The 23,742-nt window shown below is 52.8% G+C and overlaps 1 protein-coding gene across 2 annotated transcripts in view; it reads left to right on the forward strand.

Annotated features, from left to right (window-relative positions):
• LOC142257197 (gastrula zinc finger protein XlCGF66.1-like) overlaps positions 1-8,228 on the forward strand; it is a 45,063-nt gene extending 36,835 nt beyond the window's left edge. For both annotated transcript variants that reach the window (XM_075329338.1, XM_075329329.1), the window contains exon 7: positions 4,606-8,228. In XM_075329338.1, the coding sequence (XP_075185453.1) occupies positions 4,606-5,435 (830 nt within the window). In that variant the 3' untranslated portion in view covers positions 5,436-8,228. The remainder of the gene's footprint in view (positions 1-4,605) is intronic.
• The last annotated feature ends 15,514 nt before the right edge of the window (positions 8,229-23,742 follow it).

The following is a 23,742-nucleotide window of genomic DNA, read 5'->3' on the forward strand; positions in this document are numbered from 1 at the left end:
GACAAGATTCTTTTTACTGGTTCGACTGAGTACGGTGGAGGGATGTATACCGCAACCAGAATAAATTGTATACCATGCAGCGTGCAAAGTAAACAAACAAATCTGCCCCCAGGGTCAACCACTGATTTGGTACATGAGAACGGGATGGATTTGTGCACCAACACACTGACACCCCGTACATGGGTCGAGTATGTGGAATGATATTCATGTGTGATCCATCCCTTCCTCAGCCAATGAACATTATCTCTTACCATGTGGGTCATATAAACATAGAATAGCCAGGAGAAACTTTTGCAAATGAGTAAATATAGCACACCTTTTATTCGCATCCCCAAGCCCTCTAACATTCCATGCTACAATATTAAGTGATGTCGCCATAAGAGCAGGTTAATAAATAATAAACCGGAGCATACTCCATTCCTGGAGGAGAGAGGCAATCTCCACCAATTCCTGTTAGCATTAGCTTGAGCGACACGACTGAGGTACACCACACCCCACATATTAATTGCAAAATACAACAATAAAACGAAAAAAAGAAGGAGGGAAATACAGCCCTGCACACCAGTGTACAGCGCCCCCGCCCTCAAAAACAAGTGTAACTTGCACATTTCTCTCAGAGAGAATCAGGGCTAGAAAACTCGCCCAGAGTCCATGCAGGGAGAAGGGTCCACAGTGAACCGGTCATCTCCTGCCCTGGATCCAAAATGAAATGATCTGTAGTAATTATATCAGCATAGCGTCTCAGACAAAAAGAAACAGCAGCACCTGGTGGTAGAAAGTGTGATCTTCAAGTAATCTTCCTCCTCATCGACCTCTCATTAATATCCAGCCAAGACAGTGCTGCTTCCGCCGTATCAAAAAAGTGAGTCTCTCCATTCACCGCAATTCGCAGTCTAGCAGGATACATCATGGAGTATGGCACTTGTAATCCGCGCAGGCGTTGTTTAATCTCAATAAATTGCGCCCTTTTACGTTGTACCTCCATAGAAAAATCAGGGAAAATAGAGATCTTCCTCCCATTAATAGCAAGCTCCTTAATATCTCTGGATCTGCTGTCGCGGGCGGAGGAGGGGACGCCGCGCTCTCCCTACTGCTCGGGTCCGGCTGCCGCGGCTGCTGCGGCCTGCTGCTGCTCGGTGGCTCGAGCGATGGGCCGGATCCCGGGGACTCTAGCGGCGCTCCTCGCCCATGAGTGAAAGGGGGGTTTTGGGTGTGGGGATTGTGGATTGTCCGTGACGCCACCCACGGTTGTGGTGAAGGGATGTACACCACCGCTGCTCTGGCTGGGGAATCCCGGGAGTGATGGTATGGAGCAGCCAGTTGTTGTGTTGCCCCTCCGTGGGTAGGGGTTGGTGATCCCGGGGCCCAGTGATGGGATGTTGGAATGGTGGGCAGGCGGGTAGGGGGCCTGCGGAGGTGCAGGGGCGCAGGGGTAGCGCTGTGCCGCACGGCACGGAGGTACTCACTCAGCCAGTAAACACGACACAGTTCTCGGTAAACAAACGGCTGGTTGGACGGGTCCCTCGGACGGTTGCACTGCTAATATCCCCTGTTAGTGTAAGTTCTTTCCTTCACCTCCTTGCACACTCTTCCTGCTCTCTGGTTTCCAGCTGTCTCCCCGATTCAGTACCGGGGGGCCACTGCCCAGCCCCGGCTACCTGCGGTTCCACCAACTGGGTGGCAGGTCACTTTGGGGATGTCTGCTGTGAACTGCTGGGGGTGGGGGTGTGTGTGTGTGTTGTTACCTGTGTACCCTGGCTTGTCCAGGGCGACACATTCACCCTTAGCAAAATGCAGACCGTCCTCGGGCTGCCCGTCCATCACCGGTTTTATTTTTCTTTTAAACTGCAAAAGATAGGAAAAAAAAACAACAATACAAGGATACTAACATCATCCCACAACGGGAGGCATATCAAACATTAAACACTTTTAATAACGGCAACGGGTCCTTCAGTCACCCACCCAAATAACCTAGCCTTGGTGCTGCCCCTAGGAAGTGGGCAGCACCCCTTGACCCCAGTCCAGGAACGGCTCCAGATCGGTCAACGGGACCGGTACTTCGCTGCCGTTGCGGCCGGGCGGACTGCCGGAGCCGTCGTCCTCTCCGTCGCGGCCGGGCGGACTGCCGGGGCCGGTGGCAGGGTGGTGACAAAGGTGAGGCCTGGGGACCCCAGGTCTGGGTCCTCCCCCACAGACGCTGCGGGCTCCGCTACCGGTAACAGGGGTAACGGGTCGGTGCATCACTGCGGCGGCCTCTTCCAGGAACCAAATGCTGGCAGAGTCCTGGCGTCCCTGCTTCCACAGCCGCGGTTCACATGCGGCCGGACGCCATCCCGTCCCCCTTAGCTTCTTTTTAGCACGTCCTTCTGCAGGGGGCGGGGCTCCACTTTCGCTCCTTTCCTGCTCGGGGAAGACGCTCGAGCGGGAAATTCTTCGCACCAAAGATGGCGGCTTCTGAAATTTTTCGGCCGGACACCTCCGGCGGTAACCAGGCGCACCTCTACCAGACGGCAGAGCGGTAAGATCTTGTTCGTGACGCCAAGTTGTCGCGGGCGGAGGAGGGGACGCCGCGCTCTCCCTACTGCTCGGGTCCGGCTGCCGCGGCTGCTGCTACCTGCTGCTGCTCGGTGGCTCGAGCGATGGGCCGGATCCCGGGGACTCTAGCGGCGCTCCTCGCCCGTGAGTGAAAGGGGTGTTTTGGGTGTGGGGATTGTGGATTGTCCGTGACGCCACCCACGGTTGTGGTGAAGGGATGTACACCACCGCTGCTCTGGCTGGGGAATCCCGGGAGTGATGGTATGGAGCAGCCAGTTGTTGTGTTGCCCCTCCGTGGGTAGGGGTTGGTGATCCCGGGGCCCAGTGATGGGATGTTTGAATGGTGGGCAGGCGGGTAGGGGGCCTGCGAAGGTGCAGGGGTAGCGCTGTGCCGCACGGCACGGAGGTACTCACTTAGCCAGTAAACACGACACAGTTCTCGGTAAACAAACGGCTGGTTGGACGGGTCCCTCGGACGGTTGCACTGCTAATATCCCCTGACCCCAGGTTGTTAGTGTAAGTTCTTTTCTTCGCCTCCTTGCACACTCTTCCTGCTCTCCGATTTCCAGCTGTCTCCCCGATTCAGTACCGGGGGGGCCACTGCCCAGCCCCGGCTACCTGCGGTTCCACCAACTGGCTCCCCGGCTCCCTGCAGACGGCCACTACCGTCTGCCTGTCTTTCTGTACAGGGGCCCTAGGCTCCAACCTAGGCCCCAGTCTGCGTCTGCCTCTCTGCAGACTTCCTCTCTCCTTCACTCCTGAACTTGTCTGAGCTCGTTTCCTGCCTCAGGCCAGCTAACCCCTGGGTGGGCACCTCCATCTCCTGACTCCGCCCACCTGGTGTGTCAGTCTGAGCCCGAGGCAGAAAGCAGGTCACTTTGGGGATGTCTGCTGTGAACTGCTGGGGGTGGGGGTGTGTGTGTGTGTTGTTACCTGTGTCCCCTGGCTTGTCCAGGGCGACACACTGCGCAGAATAGCATCCCTGTCTTTAAAATGCAGGAGTTTAAGCAAGATAGGACGTGGGGGTGCTCCTGGCGGGGGGGGCACGTGTAGGGACCCTGTGCGCTCTCTCAATAGTAAAGAATGGAGATAAAACATCTTTGCCAAAGGTGTCCATTAGCCATTTTTCAAAAAAGCCCAGGGAGTCATTCCCTTCTGCCCTCTCCGGGACCCCCACCAGGCGCAGATTACTTCTACGGGAGCGGTTCTCCAAATCGTCCACCTTGTTCAGTAGTGTTGTGATATTTTGCGTGGCTTTTCCCAGCTCCCGTGTCATTGGTGGCAATTTATCCTCCACTGCACTCACACCTTCTTCCAGCTCCCCCACTCTGGTAGTCACCCCCTGCAGCTCATGTTTGATACAGGCTATATCCCGAGTGACAGTTCCCATTTGGTTACTTAAAGTGGCCAGTGTGGTGTTGCAAGCGTTAACTCCTGCCAGGATTTCTCCCAGTGTGGGTTCAGCTTCAGCAGGCTGCTCCATATCTCTCTCTCCCACCTTCAATCCCAGGCCCCAGCCTCTGTATTTGCTGAGCTACTGAACAAACAGGGCTCAAATTACTCACTGGATCCTCCACATTATGTTCAGTGTCTCTCACAGATTTCTCACCAGAAGACAGATCAGGAACAGGAGGTACTCTGGCATATCTCTCCAGTCTGCTCGCAGCCCCCACTGCTGCACTACAGGAGGGCCTGGTTTTTGCCGGTGCCATCTTGGCCACTGCAGGAACACATTCCTGTGAGTCTTTATCCTTATCATTCTTGTTGATATGGATTGGCATGGTGCTAGTATCCTCTCCTCTCCAGATGCCTGGGTGAATATTGCAGCCTTCCAGGTTAGTTATGCCTATTAACAGGGCCGGTATTCAGGATTTTGAGCGGATCCAGGCAGGAGCTCTCTTGTGCTGCTTCCTCCCTACATGAGGTCCAGGCAACGCCCCTGCAATCAAATGTTTTAGTCAGTTATTAAATTACTTTTACTGTAAACTTCTCAATTGTAATGTCATAAAACATTGATATAATTAAGATCATATTATTCAAAAAATATTATTATTTTTTTTTTTTTTGCAGATGACGACTGTAGTGGGAGCTCAGTGGGACATCCAATTTCTTCACATTTTAAGGCAGATGATTGTGAAATCAAACAAAATGCATGTGAAGACAATACCAATATCTTAGATATACCCTCAGCCCTTCACAGCAAAGATTTATCCTTGGACACTTTTCAATGCGTCCTGTCTCCTGATTCATCACAAACTATGAAGCATAACAGAAGTCATGCAAAGGATGTTAAGAATCAAAATATTTCCATAGGCAGGAAGTCATATATATGTTCAGAATGTGGGAAAGTATTTACCCAGAAATCACGTCTGGTTAGACATCAAAGAATCCATACAGGGGAGAAGCCATTTTCATGTTCAGTCTGTGGGAAATGTTTTACACAGAAGAATATTCTTATTGGACACCAAAAAGTTCACACAGAGGAGAGACCATTTTCCTGTTCAGAATGTGGGAAATGTTTTAACAAGAAACATATTCTTATTGGACATCAAAAAATACACACAGGGGAGAAGCCATTTTTATGTTCAGAATGTGGAAAATGTTTTAGTACGAAACCAGAGCTAATTAGACATCATAGAAGCCACACAGGGGAGAAGCCATTTTCATGTTCAGAATGTGGGAAATGTTTTAACCACAAACATATTCTTACTGGACATAAACGAACTCACACAGGGGAGAGGCCATTTTCATGTTCAGAATGTGGGAAATGTTTTAAGTGGAAATCACATCTTGTTGTACACCTAAAATATCACACAGGGGAGAAGCCATTTTCATGTTCAGAATGTGGAAAATGTTTTGCCGAGAAATCAAATCTTGTTAAACATCAGAGAATTCACTGAGGGGAAAAGTCATTTTCGTGTTCAAATGTGGAAAATGTTTTAAGCAAAATCATATTCATATTAGATGTCAAAGAATTCGACATTAGGATAGAGCGGAATCACACTCTTATTGATTTGTTTACACCTGACTGTTCCTAAGGTATTATTTCTAAGCTATATACAGCGATGTTATCCAGGTACCTTGACAAATTCCCTTTACAGGCTAGAGAGAAGTGGGAGAGAGACTTAGGTCCTCTGACAGAGGGATGAGGTCCTGTTTCAGACTCCAAGCCTTGCTTTATCTGAAGGCCAACGACTGTCACAGCTATTTTTGTTGCATAGAGTATATAGGACACCTAGTGTATTGCATAAGATGGGGGTCTGGACGGATGATCTGTGTCCTAGGTGCGGGTAGGAGGGTGCTAATTTGATGCATATTATGTGGTCCTGTGGCATTATTGAAGATGACTGGAGGACAGTACTAGAATTGGTTAGACCAGTTTTTAATATCAGTCTACAGCCATGACCTATTATATCATAGTATCATAGTTTTTTAAGGTTGAAGGGAGACTCTAAGGCGGGCTTTGCACGTTGCGACATCGCAAGCCGATGCTGTGATGTCGCACGCGATAGTCCCCACCCCCGTCGCAGCAGCGATATCTTGTGATTCCTGGCGTAGCGAACATTATTGCTACGCCAACTTCACATGCACTCACCTGTCCTGCGACGTCGCTCTGGCCGGCGTCCCGCCTCCTTCCTAAGGGGGCGGGTCGTGCAACGTCAGAGCGACGTCACACGGCAGGCGGGCAATCAAAGCGGAGGGGCGGAGATGAGCAGGATGTAAACATCCCGCCCACCTTCTCCCTTCCGTATAGCCGGCGGCGGCAGGTAAGGAGATGTTCCTTGCTCCTGCGGCTTCACACACAGCGATGTGTGCTGCCGTAGGAACGAGGAACAACATCGTACCTGTCGCTGCACGGGCATTATGGAAATGTCTGAGAATACACCGATGATACGATAACGACGCTTTTGCGCTCGTTAATCGTATCATCTAGGATTTACACATTACAATGTCGAAAGTGACGCCGGATGTGCGTCACTTTCGATTTGACCCCACCGACATCGCACGTGCGATGTTGCAACGTGCAAAGCCGCCCTAAGTCCATCTAGTTCAACCCGTAGCCTAACATATTGATCCAGAGGAAGGCAAAAAAAAAAAAAAAACAAGCTCCATATGTATTTTGGGTCTCCTGGAAGGTGGGGTGGACTTGAGTTCGCTGGTATTGTGTGTCTCTTGTACCAGGCCAAGAAATTGTTGTCTCACCACTGATTGGACCCGGCTCCTCTGGCCATCGGGGATCTTAGGGAAAGAGTAAACACTATACTTCGACTAGAGAGGGGAGTATACCTTAAAAGAAATGCACTGAAGAAGTTCTACAAGATCTGGGGGGCATGGTTGGATACCCTGGGCCTTCCATCCTCGGCGTTGCTGCAGGACAGTTCGGGTGACCAGGTCCTTCCCCTTCTAACCGGTTAATAAATTTATTGGAATAGGGTGATATGCATATTGCTTGAATATATATATATGTCATAAAGATGTTGGGTGATTTATATTATGGGGAATACATTGGGAAATAATATGTACATTGTGACCCATACTAATGGGAGACGTGGACTACGGGTGCATTGTTTATTATGTAATTTGTGTGGGTTTTTTTGTTACTGACTAAAGGTTTTTCCCCTTTCTGTGATGTTTTTAGGGGGCAATTACTTTTTATATGTGTTGAGTTCACACGGGAGAAGCGATTTTCATGGCCATAATGTGGAAAATTCTTTACCTATAAGTCAGATCTTGTTAGATATGAGAAAATTCACATAAGGGGAAGCCAGTTTCATGTTTAAAATGTGGAAAATGTTGCACTGGTAAATCAGCTCTTTTCAAGCTTCAGAGAATTAACATAGATGCCGTCATTGTCAAGTGTAGACTATGTGAAATGTTATAGCTTTACATTAATTGATGGAGCATCAGATAACTCATACAGGGGAGAAGCCATTTTTTTTTTAACCAATAATTTTTATTTTTTTTACATATAACATAAACATGAGATAGACATTAATCACAATTGGGTCATAATAACATTGTGTTCTTTTGTGTTATCTCTCTTTAAACTATAAATCAAGAACCTTGAACTTCCCTAGCCCTCCCCCCAACCCACGCAGCTAGCGGGAGAAGCCATTTTTATGTTTACAATGTAGGAAATGTTTTGCTAGGAAATCACTTCTTATTTAACATTTTAAAATCATGGGAGAAATCATGTTCATAATGAGGAAAATGTTTTACTATGAATTTCAAATCTTGTTTAAAGGGAAGGTGTCGTCAAAAAAAATGTTTTTTCAGTTACTGAAAAATATAAAGTGTGATGTCACAGCTCCCCCTCCTAATCTCGGTGTTTCCAAAAGGAAAGATGAAGTTTAGGATCACAGTGCAGAGCCATTTTGTTGTTGGCCGTAAAGTGATCCTAATGTCTAAAGTGTCACTAAGGCCAGCTGCATAGTGCTCCACTGTGTCCCAATGCCCCACCACTCGCTGACTCTCTGTATCCCACGCCCCCATATACTGTGCTGCCAGCGGGGATCAGCGGTCCGAGGTGACGTGGTGAAGAGGGGTGATCGGTAGTGCAGTGCCGCTCAGGTTGCAGATGTCAGCTGCGATTACCGCTCCCAACCGCATGCACTCACCTCAGACCTGCGCCCCCGACAGCCTGTCCTGTCAGCGATTACAGTACATAGCAGCGAGTAGCAGAGGCCCGAGGTGAGTACATGTGGGGGGGGTGAGCGGCGGGCGAGGGGGAAAGTCAGCGGAGGGGGTGTGAGCAGAGAGGGGGGTGAACGAACGGTGGGGGAGGAGGACAGTCAGCGGTGGGGGGTGAACGAGGGGAGGGGGAAAGTTAGCGGATGGGGTGTGAGTGGAGGAGAGACGGGTGGGCGGCAAAGTGGGGAGCCGCACGCCAGAATCAGCAACGGTGCAATCACCGGTGCCCGGTGTTGGTACTCGCACCATCCATCCCAGCGGGGTGACAGGGGGAAAGTAAAGCACACAGCATACGCTGTGTGCACCACAAAGATGGCGCTGATCTCCCTCCGCTATCATTTGGACAGCCCAGGGAACGCGTCCATTTCACAGCAGACACCTTCTCTATGTTACAGTATAGGGTCGGAGTCTGACAACTGTCTTCTATGCACAGGGGGCTGATAAATAGGAGGTAACTGTCATTACTCAGAAAATCCAAGATGGCAGCCCCCAGTGCTTCTGTAAAACTAGAATTAAATAAAAACTAAATAAACACTGAGTTTAATTTTGTATTAAAAATACTTGATTTCATAATCACTATTATTAATAAAAAAAGCGACACCTTCCCTTTAACAGAAAATGAGGAGCTCAGAAGAGAAGCCATATTTATGTTTTAGAATGTGAGAAATTTTTCACCGAAAACACAATTGAAGAAATCATGACGGGAGAAGCCATTTTCATGTTAATTTTGCAGACATTGTGAGGAGCTGGCTACGTACTAAAGACTGTTGGAAAAATGGACCTAGTGTAGTAACCACAAATCTAAAGCATGTCAATCTCATTGTTGTGTTCTGTTACATATTTTCTTGCTCGTCAGGTTAAGGTGCACAATAAAATGTTAATGGATCTTAAGTGCACAGAAGGCCAGGCATGAGATTGGTAATTAAAATAAAACAATTATTCCATGGAACAATTATTCCATTACGCTCGTTATTGTCACAGAGGCCTCAATTGAGCCATGGCTCTCCCAGAAACATTATGTGGATGTTGATAGTAGACCCAGTGGAGCAGTCACCACAGGGGGTCTCACATACAGTTCCGGGTGAGGGGCTCAGTCTCAGGAAAGTACCTCCACCAATGCATCGTTATCACTGTCCTAAGTACCCCGGGGTGTGGCTGACAGGAGCTGGATACAAGCGCTACTGTCATGGTATCTGTCGTCTGGAGGAGCATAGGCTGTGATTGCAGACCATACCGGTGGGAAATACAAAAGCTGTGGGCCAACCAAAGTTGGGAGACATTGGGTATCATATGGTATGGGGGCAGTGGGACTACTGGTCTTGGTTTGAAATCTTGCAGACTTGGGGCATTTCTTTTTGGCCATCTACCCACAGCTGCTGTACAAATGTGAACGGAAGAATAAAAATAATTGCATTGTACTGCCTAGGTGAATAATACAACCCACAATTTCAGATCTTTACAAGTGGTGGCAGCAGTGGGAATTACCTATCTCTGAACAGCTTACCAGAGAAAGTTACTGAGCTTTGACTTGGCAGAAGACATGGCACACTCCATCTATAAGGCCCTCAAGAAGGAGATAAGAGTCCTTTTGTATGGAAGAGAGCTGGAGTGGTTGCCGGAAGAAGAACAGGTGACCCTAATACAACGCTTGGCTGAGTGGGATAGAGAACACCCGCAGGAAAAGGTCAGTTCAGACATGGAAGAAGTGACTGGCTGATGATTGGTCTGCCAATCGATCAGGGCTACATGGAAGGACAGCCTCAGTGAGTAAGACACAGGGGCTCCCAAGGAGGCTCATGAGAGTTGTGGACTGGTGAGAGGAGGAACAGCAGGGATTTCGGACTTGACAAAGAAAGTAAGGCTTCCCAAGTGCGGCCCACATCCGGGCAAGGGGAGATAACCTGCCATAACTGGACACATGGGACATTTTTGCCAGGGAATGCCGGGAACGTTGTAGCCCACATCATCCATGTTCCCAACCGGTGAACAATGCGCTGGAATGCTGGGGGAGAGATTATCCCATTACCCCAATCAAGAAAAAGAGGCATATGTGGTACAAGGACAAGTGTTCTGGTGGGACACCTCAGTGACCATGAATGAGCATCTGCAGCCAATCTGGGAAGAGGACATGGAGGCTGTGGGGCTCCTAGACTTCTAAAGCCTCAGTGATATTGATCAAAGACCATCCAGTACCGTACCAATGTATTGTTCCGCCAGCCATATGATAGTCAACATACCCAGAGGAGAATCTCCAAATATTCAGAGAGCCCGCCCACATTTAGACGCCACAGTCATGGAACGGGGGATGTAGGAGTAGTGCGGTACCTACCCGTAGACATACCTCCCAACCGTCCCGGATACAGCGGGACATTCACGCTTTACGTTGTTTGTCCCGTTGCCACGGGCGGGACGGCCGGCTCCCGGGCTCCGCCCACCCACTCTCTCTCCGCCTCCCTGCTTTTCCCTCCTACCTCCCAGTAAGACGTGGCATAACACAGTCAGAGAGGAGCGCTGCTGCTGGTACAGTAACATCTCCTCCCCGGCGCTGATTTCCCAACCCTCCCCCCCCCCCCCCCCCCCCCTCACCCCCGGCCGGAGCCTGTCTGTGCCGTGTGCGGTCGGCCGGCCGCCTGTCTGTGAGGGCGGCCCGCCGCCTCATTGTGCGGGCTGCCGGCCGCTTCTCTGTGCGGGCGGCCGGCCGCTTCTCTGTGCGGGCGGCCGGCCGCTTCTCTGTGCAGGCGGCCGGCCGCTTCTCTGTGCGTGCGGCCGGCCGCCTCTCTGTTCCGGCGGCCGGGCCGCCTGTTCCCCCAGGCAGAGCATCTCACCCTCTCTCTCCCCCTCCCCATTCCCACAGGCAGAGCATCGCACCCTCTCTCTCCCCCGGCCCCTCCCCATTCCCCCAGGCAGAGCATCGCACCCTCTCTCTCCCCCTCCCCATTCCCCCAGGCAGAGCATCGCACCCTCTCTCTCCCCCGGCCCCTCCCCATTCCCCCAGGCAGAGCATCGCACCCTCTCTCTCCCCCTCCCCATTCCCACAGGCAGAGCATCGCACCCTCTCTCTCCCCCGGCCCCTCCCCATTCCCCCAGGCAGAGCATCGCACCCTCTCTCTCCCCCTCCCCATTCCCCCAGGCAGAGCATCGCACCCTCTCTCTCCCCCTCCCCATTCCCCCAGGCAGAGCATCGCACCCTCTCTCTCCCCCGGCCCCTCCCCATTCCCCCAGGCAGAGCATCGCACCCTCTCTCTCCCCCTCCCCATTCCCCCAGGCAGAGCATCGCACCCTCTCTCTCCCCCTCCCCATTCCCCAGGCAGAGCATCGCACCCTCTCTCTCTCCCCCCTTCCCCCAGGCAGAGCATCGCACCCTCTCTCTCCCCCTCCCCATTCCCCCATGCAGAGCATCGCACCCTCTCTCTCCCCCTCCCCATTCCCCCAGGCAGAGCATCACACCCTCTCTCTCTCCCCCCTTCCCCCAGGCAGAGCATCGCACCCTCTCTCTCTCCCCCTTCCCCCAGGCAGAGCATCGCACCCTCTCTCTCCCCCTCCCCATTCCCCCAGGCAGAGCATCGCACCCTCTCTCTCCCCCCCTCCCCATTCCCCAGGCAGAGCATCGCACCCTCTCTCTCCCCCTCCCCATCCCCCAGGCAGAGCATCGCACCCTCTCTCTCCCCCGGCCCCTCCCCATTCCCCCAGGCAGAGCATCGCACCCTCTCTCTCCCCCTCCCCATTCCCCCATGCAGAGCATCGCACCCTCTCTCTCCCCCTCCCCATTCCCCCATGCAGAGCATCGCACCCTCTCTCTCCCCCTCCCCATTCCCCATGCAGAGCATCGCACCCTCTCTCTCCCCCTCCCCATTCCCCCATGCAGAGCATCGCACCCTCTCTCTCCCCCTCCCCCATTCCCCCATGCAGAGCATCGCACCCTCTCTCTCCCCCGGCCCCTCCCCATTCCCCCAGGCAGAGCATCGCACCCTCTCTCTCCCCTCCCCATTCCCCCATGCAGAGCATCGCACCCTCTCTCTCCCCCTCCCCATTCCCCCATGCAGAGCATCGCACCCTCTCTCTCCCCCTCCCCATTCCCCCATGCAGAGCATCGCACCCTCTCTCTCCCCCTCCCCATTCCCCCATGCAGAGCATCGCACCCTCTCTCTCCCCGGTCCCTCCCCATTCCCCCAGGCAGAGCATCGCACCCTCTCTCTCTCCCCCCTTCCCCCAGGCAGAGCATCGCACCCTCTCTCTCCCCCTCCCCATTCCCCCAGGCAGAGCATCGCACCCTCTCTCTCCCCTCCCCATTCCCCCAGGCAGAGCATCGCACCCTCTCTCTCCCCCTCCCCATCCCCCCAGGCAGAGCATCGCACCCTCTCTCTCCCCCGGCCCCTCCCCATTCCCCCAGGCAGAGCATCGCACCCTCTCTCTCCCCCTCCCCATTCCCCCATGCAGAGCATCGCACCCTCTCTCTCCCCCTCCCCATTCCCCCATGCAGAGCATCGTACCCTCTCTCTCCCCCTCCCCATTCCCCCATGCAGAGCATCGCACCCTCTCTCTCCCCCTCCCCATTCCCCCAGGCAGAGCATCGCACCCTCTCTCCCCTACCAATAGGCAGAGCATTTCAAGTAGTGCTGCACACTATTGCACCCAGAGACGTTGACCTACAATCCCTTTTTATTTCCCTTGAAGCTCACACATACCTCCCAACCGTCCCGGATACAGCGGGACTTTCACGCTTTATGTTGTTTGTCCCGTTGCCACGGGCGGGACGGCCGGCTCCCGGGCTCCGCCCACCCACTCTCTCTGCCTCCCTGCTTTTCCTCCTACCATCCCAGTAGACGTGGCATAACAGAGAGGAGCGCTGCCTGTGCTGCTGCTGGTACAGTAAAATCTCCCCAGCGCTGATTTCCCTCCCTCCCCCCCCCCTCACCCCCGGCCGGAGCCTGTCTGTGCGGTCGGCCGGCGGCCTGTCTGTGCGGTCGGCCGGCGGCCTGTCTGTGCGGGCGGCCGGCGGCCTGTCTGTGCGGTCGGCCGGCGGCCTGTCTGTGCGGGGCGGCCGGCGGCCTGTCTGTGCGGGCGGCCTGTCTGTGCGGGCGGCCGGCCGCCTGTCTGTGAGGGCGGCCCGCCGCCTCATTGTGCGGGCGGGCGGCCGCATCTCTGTGCGTGCGGCCGGCCGCCTCTCTGTTCCGGCGGACGGCCGCCTGTCTGTGCGTGCAGCCGGCCGCTTCTCTGTGCGGTCGGCCGGCGGCCTGTCTGTGCGGTCGGCCGGCGGCCTGTCTGTGCGGTCGGCCGGCGGCCTGTCTGTGCGGGCGGCCGGCCGCCTGTCTGTGAGGGCGGCCCGCCGCCTCATTGTGCGGGCGGGCGGCCGCATCTCTGTGCGTGCGGCCGGCCGCCTCTCTGTTCCGGCGGACGGCCGCCTGTCTGTGCGTGCAGCCGGCCGCTTCTCTGTGCGGTCGGCCGGCGGCCTGTCTGTGCGGTCGGCCGGCGGCCTGTCTGTGCGGTCGGCCGGCGGCCTGTCTGTGCGGGCGGCCGGCGGCCTGTCTGTGAGGGCGGCCCGCCGCCTCATTGTGCGGGCGGGCGGCCGCATCTCTGTGCGTGCGGCCGGCCGCCTCTCTGTTCCGGCGGACGGCCGCCTGTCTGTGCGTGCAGCCGGCCGCTTCTCTGTGCGGTCGGCCAGCGGCCTGTCTGTGCGGTCGGCCGGCGGCCTGTCTGTGCGGTCGGCCGGCGGCCTGTCTGTGCGGTCGGCCGGCGGCCTGTCTGTGCGGTCGGCCGGCGGCCTGTCTGTGCGGGCGGCCGGCCGCCTGTCTGTGAGGGCGCCCCCCTGCCGCCTGTCTGTGCGGGCGCCCCCCTGCCGCCTGTCTGTGCGGGCGCCCCCCGCCGCCTGTCTGTGCGGGCGGCCCGCCGCCTCATTGTGCGGGCAGCCGGCCGCCTCTCTGTGCGGGAGGCTGGCCGCCTCTCTGTGCGGGCGGCCTGCCGCCTGTCTGTGAAGGCGGCCGGCCGCCTGTCTGTGAAGGCGGCCGGCCGCCTGTCTGTGAAGGCGACCGGCCGCCTCACTGTGCGGGCGACCGGCCGCCTCACTGTGGCTGCCTGCGTGTCCGTGCTGGAGGCCCGCCGGCTGCCTGCGTGTCCGTGCTGGAGGCCCGCCGGCTGCCTGCGTGTCCGTGCTGGAGGCCCGCCGGCTGCCTGCGTGTCCGTGCTGGAGGCCCGCCGGCTGCCTGCGTGTCCGTGCTGGAGGCCCGCCGGCTGCCTGCGTGTCCGTGCTGGAGGCCCGCCGGCTGCCTGCGTGTCCGTGCTGGAGGCCCGCCGGCTGCCTGCGTGTCCGTGCTGGAGGCCCGCCGGCTGCCTGCGTGTCCGTGCTGGAGGCCCGCCGGCTGCCTGCGTGTCCGTGCTGGAGGCCCGCCGGCTGCCTGCGTGTCCGTGCTGGAGGCCCGCCGGCTGCCTGCGTGTCCGTGCTGGAGGCCCGCCGGCTGCCTGCGTGTCCGTGCTGAATGGGTGTGGATGGGGAGTGGATATGGGCGTGACTGTGAAATGGGTGTGGTTAGGGGGCGTGGCCTAAAAATTTGCCGCGGCGCGCTACGCGCGCCGCAAACTTTGTCCCTCTTTTCCTTCTTTAAAAGTTGGGAGGTATGCCCGTAGACATATTGCTGGAAAACAACCTAGGAGCAGTGTTTGTGTGCCACTGGACCAATATCGTAACCCAAAGCCAAAGAATGGTCCCAATGAGTCAGCCAAGAAGGAACAGCGATTTCCACTTGACGACTACCCCTCTGCTAGTGGTGAGTAATGCACAAAATGCAATGCCTGTGACAATAACGGAATGTGACTTGGGGGAGGTAAATGACATCAGTGAGGAGGTACAGGGAGACCCATCGCAAGAGGGTTGAGGGATACAGTGGCCAAAGAAGGGTTTGAATAAGAGAGGGTCCGCATTATATGGGAAAGGGGATTGATGTATTGGGTGACATGAGACACACCGAGGCAGAATACCAAAAAGTTAGTGGAGCCAGAGAAAGGGAAATCCAGACCAATGAAGGTCCGGTAAGTGGACACCTGGGAGTGAGGAAGACCCAACATAGTGTTATGATCAAATTCTTCTGGCCCGGGGTGTCCCTTGAAATGGAAAACTTTGTAAGCTCCTGTGACACCTTACAATGGGTGGAAGACCCCAGAGCAGAGCCCCTTTACAACCCATGCCTTTAATAGCAGAATCTTTTCAACGGGTGGGGTGAATTTGATAGGTCCCCTGCCTCGACCCAGTCACTCAGAGAAAAGATACATACCATCTTGCCACCAGGTAACCTGATGCGGTAGCAATACATGCAAAGAGGGTGGCCTACGCATTAGTTGAGATATTTAGCCAGATGGGTTTCCCCAAGTAGGTTGTGTCGGATCAGGGAACGCAATTTACAGTCCAGGTATTGTGTGCCCTGTGGAGCCGGGCCAGGGTCCGATTGACCCTTGATGATTGATCTGTATCTACCTAGAGGTCGGGGTGGGACTGGGATAAAGTCTCTGTCACAGCTCCTGTTTGTATACAGAGATATGCTGCAGGCCTTCTACCATTTCATCCCATTCAAAGTCTTATATGGCAGGAAGCCTCGGGGTCCGCTGGACTTGGTGTAGAAACACTGTAAAGACTGATACTCTTTTGGAAGGGTTAGCACTGCTCTTATACATAAGGTGGTTGCGAGAGTGGATAGAACACCCCGGGCGGCTTACACTTAGTAGGTCTTCTGTTTGATTTGTATCTTTCCTATGAAAGGGGCACCTAGCCCCAAGAGTTTATTGTGGGCTAAAATGTGATACTACTAATTCCAATCTGCCATGACCAGTTGCAGGCCAACTGGGAGGGTCCCTACACCATAGTCAACAGAAAGGGGCAGTCACCTATCAGATAGCGTTCGACTTCCACCACACCCACATTAAGAGGATTCATATTACCTGAATTAAAACATACTGGGCCAGAGGAACGTGTGACGCCCCTGGACTATTCAGGTCGTCACAGGGTACTGCAAAAACTGCCCTTCCCATGCAGTATTCAAATCCCTCATGGTTCTGGGTCCCCATCTTGCAGTGATGCCTCCAACAGCAAATCAAATCCTAGATACACCCTGCACCACACCCACCAGGCACACTAGTGGAAGGCTAAAGCGGAATTAGGTCGCCCACCTAGGGGTCAGGTAGGGGAAGTGAGGAGTGTAGAAGAGAAGTGGAAAAGGAGAAGTGTGCTAGCCCTTGAGCTGAGAGGAGCTCAGAGGAGGCTGGGAGTGGTGGCTCCCAGGAGAAGCTGACTAGGTTGCAGATGGTGGTCTGGACCTAGAGGAGTCGGACCCCCGGTCGCAGGGGATTGAGGCTAGGTGCCTGGGACTTGTCAAAGAGGACGGTCAGCAGCCTGGTCCTATCACTGGTCAGGGACCGAAGGCATGACGGGGTACACGAACCCTAGGTCGGGGAGAAGCTTCAGGCAACCCCGCTATTAACCTGCGTAGAATAGAGCCTTTATGGACTGTTCCCACTAGCTCCAGAATCGGGGCACTAGCACAACGAGGGGGATAGGGCCTTCCAAACAAGCAGCCCACTGAAATCCCAAGCGCGAGCCCTGAGAGCAGGCTTCCTCACTTAGACACAGTGGGGAGCAGGGCCCGGCAAGTTTCAATCTACCGGGCCACTACGGAGAATCTAAACTTTATGCTAGGAGGCAGGTCATGGATCACCAGGCAGCACTGCAGGGGACGGGACCTGGACAAGCTCCCCTTTGAGAGGCAGCGGCACCCAGAGACTTGGTTTACCCAGTTGTCAGCGTCTGCTTATTTGCTGAGTGAGTACCTGAGTGACCCCCCCCCCCCTAAACGGCACCCCGTAGCATCATCCAGAGTCCCGGGGCCTGTCTCTATCCGTGGAGGGCAACGACACCTTGCTGCCCCGCTTCATCACTCTGGGTACTCCCAGCGGCAGCGGCGGTACTCCCAGTTACCGCACACCACGGGTGGCGTCACTAACTATAACTCCCCTGTAAATACCCCCTTTCACTTTAGAGTGTGGCCCTGAGTCCCCGGGTCCGGAGACCCTCGAGCCACGAACGGACACCACCCCCGGATCCGAGCGGTTCGATCCGCTGCTGGGGCGGCACACATGTATGGGACCTACAGTTAGGTCCAGAAATATTTGGACAGTGACACAATTTTCGCGAGTTAGGCTCTGCATGCCACCACATTGGATTTGAAATGAAATCTCTACAACAGAATTCAAGTGCAGATTGTAACGTTTAATTTGAAGGTTTGAACAAAAATATCTGATAGAAATTGTAGGAATTGTACACATTTCTTTACAAACACTCCACATTTTAGGAGGTCAAAAGTAATTGGACAAATAAACCAAACCCAAACAAAATATTTTTATTTTCAATATTTTGTTGCGAATCCTTTGGAGGCAATCACTGCCTTAAGTCTGGAACTCATGGACATCACCAAACGCTGGGTTTCCTCCTTCTTAATGCTTTGCCAGGCCTTTACAGCCGCAGCCTTCAGGTCTTGCTTGTTTGTGGGTCTTTCCGTCTTAAGTCTGGATTTGAGCAAGTGAAATGCATGCTCAATTGGGTTAAGATCTGGTGATTGACTTGGCCATTGCAGAATGTTCCACTTTCTTGCACTCATGAACTCCTGGGTAGCTTTGGCTGTATGCTTGGGGTCATTGTCCATCTGTACTATGAAGCGCCGTCCGATCAACTTTGCGGCATTTGGCTGAATCTGGGCTGAAAGTATATCCCGGTACACTTCAGAATTCATCCGGCTACTCTTGTCTGCTGTTATGTCATCCATAAACACAAGTGACCCAGTGCCATTGAAAGCCATGCATGCCCATGCCATCACGTTGCCTCCACCATGTTTTACAGAGGATGTGGTGTGCCTTGGATCATGTGCCGTTCCCTTTCTTCTCCAATCTTTTTTCTTCCCATCATTCTGGTACAGGTTGATCTTTGTCTCATCTGTCCATAGAATACTTTTCCAAAACTGAGCTGGCTTCATGAGGTGTGTTTCAGCAAATTTAACTCTTGCCTGTCTATTTTTGGAATTGATGAATGGTTTGCATCTAGATGTGAACCCTTTGTATATACTTTCATGGAGCCTTCTCTTTACTGTTGACTTAGAGACAGATACACCTACTTCACTGAGAGTGTTCTGGACTTCAGTTGATGTTGTGAACGGGTTCTTCTTCACCAAAGAAAGTATGCGGCGATCATCCACCACTGTTGTCATCCGTGGACGCCCAGGCCTTTTTGAGTTCCCAAGCTCACCAGTCAATTCCTTTTTTCTCAGAATGTACCCGACTGTTAATTTTGCTACTCCAAGCATGTCTGCTATCTCTCTGATGGATTTTTTTCTTTTTTTTCAGCCTCAGGATGTTCTGCTTCACCTCAATTGAGAGTTCCTTAGACTGCATGTTGTCTGGTCACAGCAACAGCTTCCAAATGCAAAACCACACACCTGTAATCAACCCCAGACCTTTTAACTACTTCATTGATTACAGGTTAACGAGGGAGACGCCTTCAGAGTTAATTGCAGCCCTTAGAGTCCCTTGTCCAATTACTTTTGGTCCCTTGAAAAAGAGGAGGCTATGCATTACAGAGCTATGATTCCTAAACCCTTTCTCCGATTTGGATGTGAAAACTCTCATATTGCAGCTGGGAGTGTGCACTTTCAGCCCATATTATATATATAATTGTATTTCTGAACATGTTTTTGTAAACAGCTAAAATAACAAAACTTGTGTCACTGTCCAAATATTTCTGGACCTAACTGTATATGCTGTCCCTCTTTAGATGCCTCAGAACCCGATCCTTTCCTGGGCTTGTTACAGCACGTCAAAGAGAAGGGAGGTGTGGAGCATGTCATCTTAGGGGGATCACCTCACCCCAGCCCAATCCAGGCAACTACAGGGGATATTACAACAGTATTGTGGACTCTTTAACCAGTCTAACTGAGCATCAGGTGGACACTGGGACAGAAAATCCAATTCGACAGCCGCTGTACTGATCGGCACTAAGAAAGTGCATGAAATCTTGGAGTTGGGAGTGGTGGTCTCCTCGTGGCAGTCCCTGGGTCGCCAGCACAGTCCTTGCACAGATAAAGGACCAGCGCACAAGGTTCTGCATGGACTGCCGGAGGTGGAACAAGATAACAGTTACCAACGCATACCCCATGTCCTGAATAGATGATCTATTAGTACAGATTGGAGGAGCAACATTTGTGTTTACCCTAGATCTCAGCAATGGCTACTAGCAGATGCTGTTCCAAATTACAGTCATGCCATGCAAGCTGTCAGGAGTTCTCTCAGGCTTATCTGGATGATATTGCCATATTCAGTAAGACCTGGGAGGAGCACCTGCAGCATGTAGGGTAGATATACCAATGCATTCAGTAGACTGGGTTAACCATTCGGGCAGACGAGTGCCAAATGGGCGATGGCTGAGGTCCATTACCTAGGACACTGAGTAAGGGGTCGTAGGATAAAGCCTGACCCGGCAAAAAGTTGAAGCAGTACTCACTGGCCCCAGCCACGCAACGAAAATCAAGTCCAAGCATTCTTGGGTACCACAGGGTATTACTGAAAATTCATCCCGGGGTACAGTATCATAGCAAAGCCCCTGACTGACATGACAACAAAGAAATTTCTAAGGTAGAAAAAATGGATTGAACTATGTGAACAGGTCTTTGTGTAGCTCAAACAAGTCCTGGCCCCTGTGCTGGCTATGGCCGATTATACCAAGAGATTCCTGGTGCAGACTGATGCACCAGACAGTGGGTTGGGCACTGTCCTTAGGTGGACGGCACAGGGCAGAAACACCCAGTGGCGCATCATTCAAGGAAACTGGTAGACCGAGAGAAAGTGTACACCACCATAGAAAAGAAATGCCTGGCCATTGTCTGGGCGCTGAAGAAACTGTGACCCTATGGGTATGGGAGGGTATTCACCATAGAAATGGACCAGAATCCATTAACATGGCTACATACACTGGGTGGCGGGGGAGAAGGGGCGATTGCCACCATGAAGCCTGGCATTACAACCATTAAACGTTACAATTTCTCACGAAAAGAGGAGAAACCCCGTTAACGCTGATGGTCTATTGAGACAAACTGAGAAAGCCTATAACCCCCGGTAATTACCACCAGAAGAAGGGGAAAGTCAACCTCATGAACTGCAGCCCAGCGCTTACCATGCTGAAAAAATGCCTGAAGTGTATGAGGAGCAGACTGCGGACTAAAAACTATTGGACCAAAGGACACAAAGCAGAGTCCACGGTTTTATTGGATGTCGACTTTTTCCAGCAGGGAGCACTGGTTACGTCAATCTCATTGTTGTATTTTATTAGATATTATCTTTCTCATCAGTTTAAGGTGCACAATAAATATTAATGGATCTTATGTACAGAGAAGGCCAGGCATGAGATTGGTAATTAGAGTAAACCAATCATTCCATTACTCTTGTTAGTGTCACAGGGGCCTCAATTAAGCCACTGTTCTTCCAGCCACCAGTTCCATTAGGTGGATGGTGCTAGTAGACTCGGAAGCTTACACCACAGGGGGTCTCACATGCAGTCTCAGGTGAGTGACCCGGCCTCAGGAAAATACCTCTATCAATGCACAGTTAGCATTGGACTGGGGGGGATTTCAGGGGACCAGGATCGAGCAGGTAGGATGGCTTGGTTTACTTAGGACACTGATGAGCGGTTGGGGGTTGTTGCAGGCTGGAGCTGGATACACGCGTTATAGTCATGGTATCTGTCATCTGGAGGAGCACAGGCTGTGACTGCAGAACATACCAGCGGGAGATACAAAGGTGGTGGACTAACCAAAACTTGGGAGACAGTGGGTATCGCCTGGTACGGGGGCAGTGGGACTATCGGTCCAAGTTTGGGATCTTGTGGACTGGGAGCATCTCGTTTTGGCCATCTACCCGGAGATGCTGTAAGATGGTGGAAGGAAGAAATATAATTGCATCATAACCTGTCTAGGTGATTAATATGTGCCGCCCCCGTGTCAGCAGCCGGGCTGCTCGGATCCGTGGTGGCTCGAGGGGCGTCCGGACCCGGGGGTCGTGCGGCCACTCAAATGAAGGGAGGAATTTACAGGGGATTGTGTTAAGAGTTCGTGACGCGACCCGTGGTGTGTGGTGGAGTACCACCGCTGCAGTTGGGAGTACTCGGGGACGATGGAGTGGGGCAGCCAGGTGTTGGGACCCTCCACGGGTAGGGGGAATGCCCCAGGACTCGGTGATGGTGTTTGGGGAGTGCCGTTGGGTGCGAAGGGGTCACTTGCGTACTCACAGTCCATAAAGCTGAAACCGACAACTGGGTAAACCAAAGTTCTGGACACCGCTGCCGCTGAAGGGATCTAGTTTGGGTCCCGTCCCAGATGGTGCTGCCTGGTGATCTGTGACCTTCCTCCTGGCACTAAGTTCACTTGCTTGTTGGTCCTGCTAGTATAGAACTAGTCGGGTCCCCCTCCCCAGTGTGACTAACTGTGGGAGCTTGCTCTCAGGATTCACGCTTGGGATTTTCTGGACCGTTTGAGTGGAAAGTCCTATCCCCCTCGTTGCGCTAGTACCCCAATTCTGGAGCGGGTGGAGAGCGGGATCTTGAAGGCTCCGTTCTTGTCGGGTAAATTTTCAGGTTGTCTGAAGCTATTCCCTGACTTACCTAGTTGCTTCCAAGGAGCCCGGCTCCTGACCTCCTCTCGCCTTCACTTCCAAACTACTTTTCCCTACTAAATAAAATAAATAAATAAATAAATCTTTATTTTTATATAGCGCTAACATATTCCACAGCGCTTTACATACATAAGGAACACTGTCCCCTTTGGGGCTCACAATCTAAATTTCCTATCAGTATGTTACTCCTGACCTCCCCTTAACCAACCTCCCAAGTTGGCGACCCTATTCCACTCAGGCCGTCCACTGGTGTGTCTGATGGGTGTGGTGCAGAGAGTACCTAGGATTTTACTAGCTGTTGTCGGCAACACTATGTAGTTGGGGACCCATAACCAAGGAGGAGGTGGATATTGCACAGAAGGGCAGATTGTGCAATGCCCTGTGACAACCTGATAGTTTAGGGCGTCACAAATACAACCCACAACCTCAGATCTTCACAGACATTGAAGAGTTAAATCCTCTCCTTATTGTATATCAAAGAATATATAGTTGTGGCCAAAGAGTTATTGTCTGATTCTGCTGCTCGTGTGCACGAGTCCTAATGCTGTGCACCCCCCGCCCAGCAGCCCCTGATCATGTGACTGATCACATGACGGTAGCAGAGTATGACTGTCTCGCAAGGTCACTAGTGCGGAGCTCTGAAGCCAAATATAGTGGAGTAATATAACAAATGCTTCAGCACTCAGAAAAAAAGGAGGAAAAAACAAAGAGAGAGTTCTTTATCTATAGCACTTTTTATTTTAGTGATTCAAAGAAAAAATGTTGTACGTCCTGTCCGACGTTTCGGCTTAAAACATCAGCCTTTATCAAGGATTATGATTATATCGATTATAAGAAGAAATTAGCAAAACATGAAACATCATTAGTTTAAAGGTAACATCACATAGTACAATGAGCAACAGTTCAAGAGCCAGAGCACTGACATACCAAAAAGGAGATCTGGAGGGGGAAGAGAAAGCAGCCATAGAGATGAAGAAACAAGGTTGGTGGCCTAAAAGAGAGTATCCAGATTAGTACTTATCATGGGCAACAGTGCATGGATCGCGAGTGCACAGTGATTACTCCCGAGACAGCCCTGCCTCCCAAGTCTGTGCGCTCTATAACCCCTCCTCCTCTCCCTGGCGCTCACATCCTCCCCTCACTAATCTCTTCTGTCATTAATGCTACTGAGCATGTGCATACTTCCGCATTCCAGTGCGCATGCGCGGACGTGCGCTCCACCTGCGTTTCACAACCAGGAAGTAACGCTGTCACGATTCCCTATACACCACCAACGCACACACTATAAGCCCATGTGCCTATGGGGACAGTGTCCTGCGGATATATCCGCAGGACATTCCGCAGGGGCTCCCAGAAATCCGCAGCACAACTTTGTCTGTTTACATGCTGCGGTGTTCTGCGGATGTACAGCGGAATGTCCTGCGGATATGCTGCGGTCATTCTGCATTGAGGATACAGTACCATGGCTTCAGCACTGCATCCTCAATGCGACACAAGTACTGCAGTGATCGGGGCATTCATACTTACCTCCATCACGCAGCACTTCACTTTCCGGCCGTGTCTGCACATTGCAGGAAAAGGTGGGCGGGCCTGAACTAGCTCCAGCTGTCACATGACCGGAGCTCGTGCAGGCCCCGCACACCTCCTCCTTCCTGTACATAGCTCCACCGCACTCCTCCGCACCAGAGGAAGTGACTCCGGTGTCTGCTATCAAGGCAGGTAAGTATAGGACCCTGTGGAGAAATCTGCAGGAATAATTCACATGCTGCAGATTTTTCCGCAGGGAAATTCGCATTATTTCCGCTGCGGAAAAAAATGCAGCAC

The sequence above is a fragment of the Anomaloglossus baeobatrachus genome, chromosome 1 (genome assembly GCF_048569485.1).
Source record: "Anomaloglossus baeobatrachus isolate aAnoBae1 chromosome 1, aAnoBae1.hap1, whole genome shotgun sequence".
Taxonomy (NCBI): Eukaryota; Metazoa; Chordata; class Amphibia; order Anura; family Aromobatidae; genus Anomaloglossus; species Anomaloglossus baeobatrachus.